Source organism: Lepidochelys kempii, chromosome 12 (assembly GCF_965140265.1).
Source record: "Lepidochelys kempii isolate rLepKem1 chromosome 12, rLepKem1.hap2, whole genome shotgun sequence".
Taxonomy (NCBI): domain Eukaryota; kingdom Metazoa; phylum Chordata; order Testudines; family Cheloniidae; genus Lepidochelys; species Lepidochelys kempii.
Genome location: NC_133267.1, coordinates 25,305,276 through 25,313,453, shown reverse-complemented (window position 1 = coordinate 25,313,453; position 8,178 = coordinate 25,305,276). Strand labels below are relative to the sequence as shown.

The 8,178-nt window shown below is 41.9% G+C and overlaps 1 protein-coding gene across 1 annotated transcript; it reads right to left on the bottom strand.

The window, feature by feature from the left end:
* Positions 1-3,070: 3,070 nt before the first annotated feature.
* On the bottom strand, positions 3,071-7,308 carry CIAO2B (cytosolic iron-sulfur assembly component 2B). The gene is made up of 5 exons (XM_073307922.1): positions 7,022-7,308; positions 6,102-6,181; positions 5,252-5,377; positions 3,957-4,002; positions 3,071-3,390 (listed from the first exon to the last, which is right to left on the bottom strand). The coding sequence occupies exons 1-5, from the start codon at positions 7,161-7,163 to the stop codon at positions 3,293-3,295; spliced, it is 492 nt and encodes a 163-aa protein (XP_073164023.1). The 5' UTR covers positions 7,164-7,308; the 3' UTR covers positions 3,071-3,292.
* Positions 7,309-8,178: the final 870 nt, after the last annotated feature.

Below are 8,178 nucleotides of genomic sequence, written 5' to 3'. Positions count from 1 at the left end.
TATATATAGAGAGAGAGAGAGAGCGCGCGAGCGAGCTTACTTACCATCAGTCCAACTGTACCAGGCTCAGAGGAAGCCCTGCAATATTGTTTTTTGGGGGGGGAAACCTCTTACTAATGGTGTAAAACTTCAGCAAGATATTAGACTTTAAAGAAGTGCCATTTTTATGTACAGGAAAACTCTCACACACCCATAATAAATACTGTTTGTCCTGAGCTTGACTAGGTGTAGCTCTGGGGGGCAGAAGAGGAATACATATCTCTGGGATGCTTTTTTTTTTTTTAAATGATGTCTGTCTGAATCTGTTCAGAGAGCTTGGAATGTTAGAGTAAGTCCCATGGAGATGTCCTCTGCCCATGAATCTTAAGTGTGGCAGTCATGATAAACTCTTTTACAATAGGGATATCATCACTGCATATGTGGTGAATATGTGCACATGCATACTGGACATATGTGTGTAAATACAGATTCCCACAGAGCAGCATTTGGGTTAAAATGCATCATCAATTAAACACACAGGTTAGGAGGGACAGGAAGCACACACCTTATCTAACAGGAACTCAGGAATTGAGAAGCAAAATTTAATTACTGAAGATGGAATCTGGTCAGGTGACTGGCACTAGCCTTAATTCTTGTGAAATATTCCCCAGGATCTTTAATGATCTCAAGCAATCAGCCCGTTTTGTGAAAGACTAAAAACCCAGCAGCAGATTTCCCCCATCTCTAGGTTGGAACAGTGGTTTGTTACCACAGAATTACCAGCATCGATATTGTTCCTGTGACCAAAGCACATTGTTTATAAAAACTACAAAAAAATCTGTATTGTATAAACGTAAGAGGCTTCTGAAAGCCATTTAGTCATGACAATCTCAATGTCTGATCATACCAATGGAATAAGACTACATTTGCATCATCCAGCCCAGGAAAAGTAAACTTTTCAAAGTTAAGACCCTCTCCAGTAAGAGTCTTATTTTTATTTTCTATTCCCTCATATTTTATCACCTGGCAAGAGGAGCTGAAATAGACACATGTGGAGATGATGATGTGACTAATTCTGGAAATACAGCAGCTCATATTGGATTGCCCATTTGTTCTCATTGCACTCTCTGATTCATGCCTAGCTCCATGGTTTGTATTTAACATGCAGAAATAACAGGTGCTGCTGAAATATTCAAGGTTTCCCTTTGGTTTTTCTTATAACTAACAACTGGCCCATGAACAATTTTCTGTTGCTACAGTTCTCTGCTGTGACTGTTTTTTTTCTCCCCACCAAAAACCTGAGGTGCCATTAAACTTATGTCAAATAAATGGGTCCCACATGGACTGATTTGGAGGTAAAGGTGTCATAGACAGAGCTGGTATAACGGACAATGAAAACAAACATCTACCAGGTTGTTCCACAGCCACGAGCTGGTTTTATGTATCACTGTATTTAAAAATTGTCAGTTTCCTGTTTTGAGTTCTAAAGACTCACTAACCAACAGTCATAAAACAAGATCTATGAGCAATCTGCATGAAGATACCAGCCACAGCCCTGGAACATTCTTACAACTCTCACTAGCACAACACTCTTTGAGAACACACACCATGCCCAAGTCTGAATGTACAATGGCATAATGAATAGGATAAATATCTGTATTTTCAAATGGAGGCCAATTTGTTACCCTTTCTACATTCTCCAATGCTTTCAACTTCTGCAGTCTCTATATGAACTAGTTGTTGCCTTCATTAAAAATAGTTCTGTCTCTAAGGTGGCACCAAAAAACACTCTGAACTCAGTTGCGTACCTGCTTTGGACTGAAAGCTATACAGAACCTCAGAGTTACGAACATCTCGGGAATGGAGGTTGTTTGTAACTCCAAATAAAATGTCATGGTTGTTCTTTCAAAAGTTTACAGCTGAACATTGACTTAATACAGTTTTGAAATTTTACTATGCAGAAGAAAAATGCTGCTTTTAACCATCTTAACTTAAATGAAACAAGCACAGAATCAGTTTCCTTATCTTGTAAAAAAAAAAAAAAAAAAAAAGTAACAGTACTGTACTGTATTTGCTTTTTTTTTGGGGGGGGGGGGAATCTTTGCTGCTGCCTGTGGGTAATTCCAGTTCCAAATGAGGTGTGTGGTTGACCGTCAGTTCGCAACTGAGGTTCTAACTGTATACGTTTACTGTCACTGTAATATGTATACACTGTATATGTTCACTGCCAAAGAACACATCTACAATACTTCTAAGGAAAATGCCATCTTCCCAAACCTTGTAACACAGGATAGGCGTTGCTGTTAGCTGGCCAACTATGATGCCTTACCCCTTGCTGACATTTTTATAGTGAAACTTAACACATTATTATTATATTAACATTGTGATTCAGCCGCCAAAATTTGCAGGGGAGTACAGTGAAGTGTTGCAGCAAGGCAGAACTGGAACTAGCTGTAAGCCACCTTTATTCCCCCTCCTGAACAGAACTGGGCACAGAAGAGCCAGTCCTAAGGATCTTTTATATTATTTGTATTCTGGTTGAACCTACATGCCCTCGTCAGGATCAGGGCCCTGTTCTACTAGGTACTATATAAGCGTACCACTAGAGGTTGCTTTATCAACAAAAGCTAAGGAATTCAGACTAACATATTCCAATATGTTGATTATATCTTATACCAAATATTGGATGGCTCCTCAGGACACATGAGTTAATGTAGCAAAACAGGTCAGATTTTTAAAAGTACATGCACACTTGTGTATATGCTGTGTGATATACACAATTAAATTCAAAATTCAATTTGCACACTTGTACTTTTAAAGATCTCAACTTCTAAGACTGAATATAAGCAAACTAACAGTCCAGTACAAGTGTGCATAAACTGATCTGAATTTAAAGATTAAACTATTCCATGGCTTAATGTCTGTATAAATGATCAGAATATAAATAGTCTTTGGTTTAGGATAGTGATGACTGGTCAAAGCAAATCTATATTTTAAGGTAGGAGTTCCTTCTCTTTAAGGAGAAGTCACACTGTTACAGGTGATGAATTAAAATATAAAATTATAAATGTTAAGTTCCCGGATTCCAAAATAAAACTGTCATCTTAATTTATTGGTATCTTGGCTGCACCATTACTACGTTAATTTCCACGTTAACTCTTGTAATAGTAGAACAGTCATTTTTAAAAAAAATTATACATTTTAGTAGCTTTATTTTACCCACAGAAACATATACAACTACATATCAGAAATCCCGTTTATGTATAAAATTATCTTAACACACCAGAAAAACAAAGATTTCTTCATCAGGCAATTATGATCGAGCAGACAAACACTGGTTCACCACTTCCAGCAAATGAGAATTCTCCAAAGCAGCTGCTACTCGTTCTTTGTCAGCAAGTTGTTTATTAACTGTGTGAAAAGAAACCCACAATAGATCGGTCAGTACACATTTCTATAGTGATGCATGATAACATTTTACATACAAATTGTTTACCTCCCACACTGTTGTAATGGCAGACATAGCCCCATGTTTTTCTTAATTCTAATGTGCCGCAGAATTGCACTGTACAGTGTAAATTAATGATTTAATGCACAGTACTGCAACTTTTTCCAGATGGCTGGACGTAGAGTCCCTAATATTTTATTGGAGCTCCGTGTGAACGCAGGGGTTCATCGGCCTGGAACAAGTTGTAGAATCAGGGCCTACACTTATTATCTCAGTATTTTAGCACTTATTCAGCTACCATGCTTATCCATTGTTGTTGGAGTCAGTGGCAGATTTTGGTAAGGGTAACTTTGCTGTAAAGGGTGCGGAACTAAGAGTTTAAAGTCTCCTCTGACTTCCAATTCCTTCTCTATCCTGCACTTACAGGTCAGTGAACTTGATGACAGATCTATTCCATCTCTCAATTCTAATATTTATTAGATAATTATATTATAATTATTAGCACCCCTTGGACTTAAGAAAAGCTCACCTGCATGCTCAGAGGCATGGGTTCCTGGTGTTATGTGAACATCCATCTAAAAAATAAAATACTCTATTTGTAATAGTTATTTATAAAACTTGTTACACTACAATAGGTCAGTGTTTACTTTGACTTCACTCTTGAAGTCTTTGTGAAGTTGTTGGACAAAAGCTATAAAGATAGAAGGAAAATTTATTCAGCAGTTCAGAAAGCAGAATGTAGCATTCTCCCACAAAAAATAAATGTAAAGGGTCTTTATCAGCTTCAAACTCATGCCTGAAAAGTCTGGACCTCCCATAGTTACAAGCAACACCTTGGTAAATACTGAAGTTGCTGAGTAAACGCCAATCCTTTCATGTATTTCTACCTGCTCCTGTATTTTCACTCCATACATCTGATGAAGTGGGTTCTAGCCCACGAAAGCTTATGCCCAAATAAATTTGTTAGTCTCAAAGGTGCCACAAGGACTCCTCATTGTTTTAATTAAAAAAAACTGTTTACTTTGTGCATTTGACAGCTCAGAGTCCCCTCTCCTTTCCCCCTCCCACTCTTATGGTCAGTTTCTCCCTTCCTGAAAAGATTATAGACATTTAACAGGACAGCAGAAAAAAATTCTTAAGATTTTTTTAATGCGTTTATCAAAATTCTGGACATACTATTTGAAGGATGTTTTATCAGACTGGGTTTTTTCAATATTAATCAATTTTTTAAAAGAACATGTTAACACTATCCCTTAAAGGAGATTTAACGTTATGACAAACCAACAAAACTCTGGAATTTTGGAGATAAACACTTTCATAATTAAACATGAAAACATTTCTACACAAAGGAATTTTTACTTGGACCAGTCACTTTTTTTTTTATTATCTGAATCAGTTTTCTTTGGGACAGATGCGTAGTTTAATGGTCTGAGCCCAGAACTATAAGTCAGAAACTACTGAATTCTAATCCTACTTTTGCCACAGACTTCCCTTATGGACTGGAACAAAGCATTTAACTTTTCTCTAGTGTCAGGTTCCCCATATATAAAAATGAGAATCTCTTCCACAGGGCATCAGTTAATTTTGAAGTAGTAAGTGTTATTTCTCACACAAATCCAAGTTACCATTTGCCTTGAGCCTGCAGCGATTACTAATTCTGTGCTAGTTGCAAATTTATTGGGGTTTGGGGGTTTTTTGGTTTCATGGAGCATGTCCTTGTCCCAGAGCAGGAGGAGATAGAGAAGTGGTAGTTATTTTTCACTTTAGGTTTTTCTCTTTAAAACACTTTCCCTCTTCTTCTTTGGGGCTGATTTTATTACTCACCTTAAACCTTTCAGGTAGTGATCTGATCAACTTTACTTTTATTGATAGACCAATTAATGTTGCCATGCTGCAGTGAGGAATTGTGGGAGTAAACTCCACCACTACTGTGCTTTCAGCATCACTCACCTGTTGAAAAACAAACATTTTCCATATACAAAACTCACTGATCTGACCACAAGTCAATACTAGCCATTTTAGTTGAACTTCAACTTAATTAATAGTCCTTAACTCCTCCTACTTCCCTGCTTGTTATTTTATCTACGGTATCACTATTGTCAAATGCAGTTTTTTACCATGACAGCTCTAAATATTCGCTTTCCATACCGGAAATGTGTGATAAACTAAGTAGACAATGGACCAAATGCTGTTCTGTAACACCTGTGCAATCTGGCCTCAGTTAGGGGTAACAAACATAACTGAGGACAGAATCTGTCCCAATATACATAACTGCTAAAATAGATATAGATCATATAATTATTTTACCAAAATGTTATAAGCAGAACATAATCCAATAAATGCTCCATGGCAATTTAATAACATTTAATTTGTATAAATAATAATTGTATTTCTTAAGAGATTGATGTTATCTAACTTTGTTGAAAACTGAAGCCCCAACTTTTCCTTGCCTATTTGAGTCATTGCCAGCACCCCACCCTTGCAGGAATGTGATATTTACTGGAAGTTCTTTACTCCAGTTTTAAAACATCTCTACGTTGCATTTCCTATGTATGTTTCCTGAGACAATTATGCGTTTTGCTTTCAAACATGCCAGTACTGAGACAAAATGTGGTTAGTATACCAATGCTTGCTAAGTCCTCTCTATTATAATTTTGTTACTAAAGTAACTTACGTTAACTCTAACTTGTTCAACAACATTCAGCTCTTCCAAAGTAAGGGGATGTTCTGGGTCATTAATTGAACGAATAAGATGTATAATGTAAAGGAAAATAAAGCAGTAAACAGAAATAACAGTGGCACCCAGTATCAATGGAAAGGGACATCAGGTGAATGGGTGATGACCCCCCTCCACACACACGCACTCTTTAGGTTTCTCTCTTTTCTACCTATAACATAGATATCCCTTTGTTATTCAAGGAGCAAGTGAGAAGAGACCTACAACTTTCTGCAAAGCTACAATAAAGTATTAGATTAACTGTTTAATTTACTTTTATACTAGTGTAGCTTTCAGAGTTTGCTTTATGGGGGGGAGGGGGGAGGCTCATCCAGCTGTTTGGGATTCAGAGCCCTTAAGTAGTGCCACAGAAGGGCCTGGAGCTTTACAATGTTCTGTAGGACTGACCTAGCAAAGAAACACCCCCACCCTACCAAGCCACTACACGCACAATGCTTTCCCCTGGCGAGGGCATGAGGAAGAAGGGCGCTGATCTGACAGTCACGTCACAGGGCACTACTGGAAGGTGCTCAGAGACTGGGGGGCTGAGGGCGGAGTAAGAACCACGCAGAAACACACAGACGTCCACGAATGTCTTCGTACGGCACCGGCCCTGTCAGGAACGGAGCCCGGCCCTGTTAAGCGCGGGCCGAGCCGCTTACCAGGGACTTGCACCGCAGCTGTTACCAGCGCAGTCAAACCAGAGAAAATGCATCCCACGTTTTCCCACACAGGGAAGAAATCTGCAGCTGGCGGGCAGGGGCTGCCCCAGCCCAGGGGAGCAGGGGGCGAAATGATGGAGCGTGAAGAAAACTCTCCCCCCGCCTCCCCAAAAAAAGCCGCCGCCGCCGCCCCCGGCCTCCCCTAGCGCAGGATATCGAAGATCTCCCGGTCGTCGATGGAGTCGGGCAGCTCATCGTCCTCTTCGCGCGCCGTGACGGGCCGCTCCCCCGAGCGCCGATAAATCAGGGGGTTCGCGTTCTCCAGGGGGCTCCCCCCCCCGGGCCCGGGCCCCACCATCGTCCCCGGCCGCCAGCACCGGCACCCAGGGGCAGGCGGAGAGCCGCGCTCGCTTCCGAGAGATGGGGGTGATGGGTGGGTTACCCGGTCACTCGTCCCCTTCCAGCGCTAGGGAGGGGGAAGATGTTCTCTGGTGCACAGACTGACGGGAGGGGCCGAGATTCCTCGCTCGCCCGGACACACTTCCGGTAACGGAAGGGGGCGGATTTGTAGCGCGCACACTTCCGGGCAGCGGAGAGGCGCGCCTGCGCTCTCGCGGCCCCTGCTGGGAGGAGGGAGGTGAGTCTCCTCAGCAGAGGGCCGGGAACGGGAACGGAGAGGCGGGGCCGGTAGAGTCCGCGCGGTCCCGCTCTCGGAGGACAGGCCGCGGGGGATGCTCTGGGTCAGGGCCCGCTCGGGGCTGGGGCTGCCCTGTCCCGCTGCAGCCTCCAGCCCAGACAGTCAGCATCGCATCGTCCCCGCACGCACGGGCACCAACAGGGAAGCGAGTCACGTCCAGTGAGGTGCCTGGGATCGGGGCAGCATGCAAACAAGAGCCCATAAAGGGCATCCGAACAACACACGTGTGAAAACCACTCGTTCTGCCACCGAATTACAACAGGAGACGCTCTCAAGCTCCCCCGGCACCTTCCTGTGACCGTGGCAAAGCAGTAACTCAGCCCAATCCCACGTCCCTTCAAAGTGCTTGTGTTTGCCAGCAGGCTGAGCAACCCCAAAATGCAGATTTTTAGGTTGCAGACTCACTGGGGCCAATGACCTGTTTGTCAAAGTGCCAGACATACCAGTGGTCAGGGAAAGAATGATGAATTGGAGAATTCCTTGTAGTGGGGTTTGTTGTAGATAAGTGATCAGGGTTGGTCTTGGTAGCTCTTGTTCAACCTGTCTCCAGAACTGGCTTTTTTATTCACTTAGGGATGGGGTGGAAATTAATTCCTTTCTAACACATATCTCCAGGGCCTTTTACCTCATATCTGTTTCGATCTAGAGTTTAGTAACAAGCCCTTAGTCACTCTTC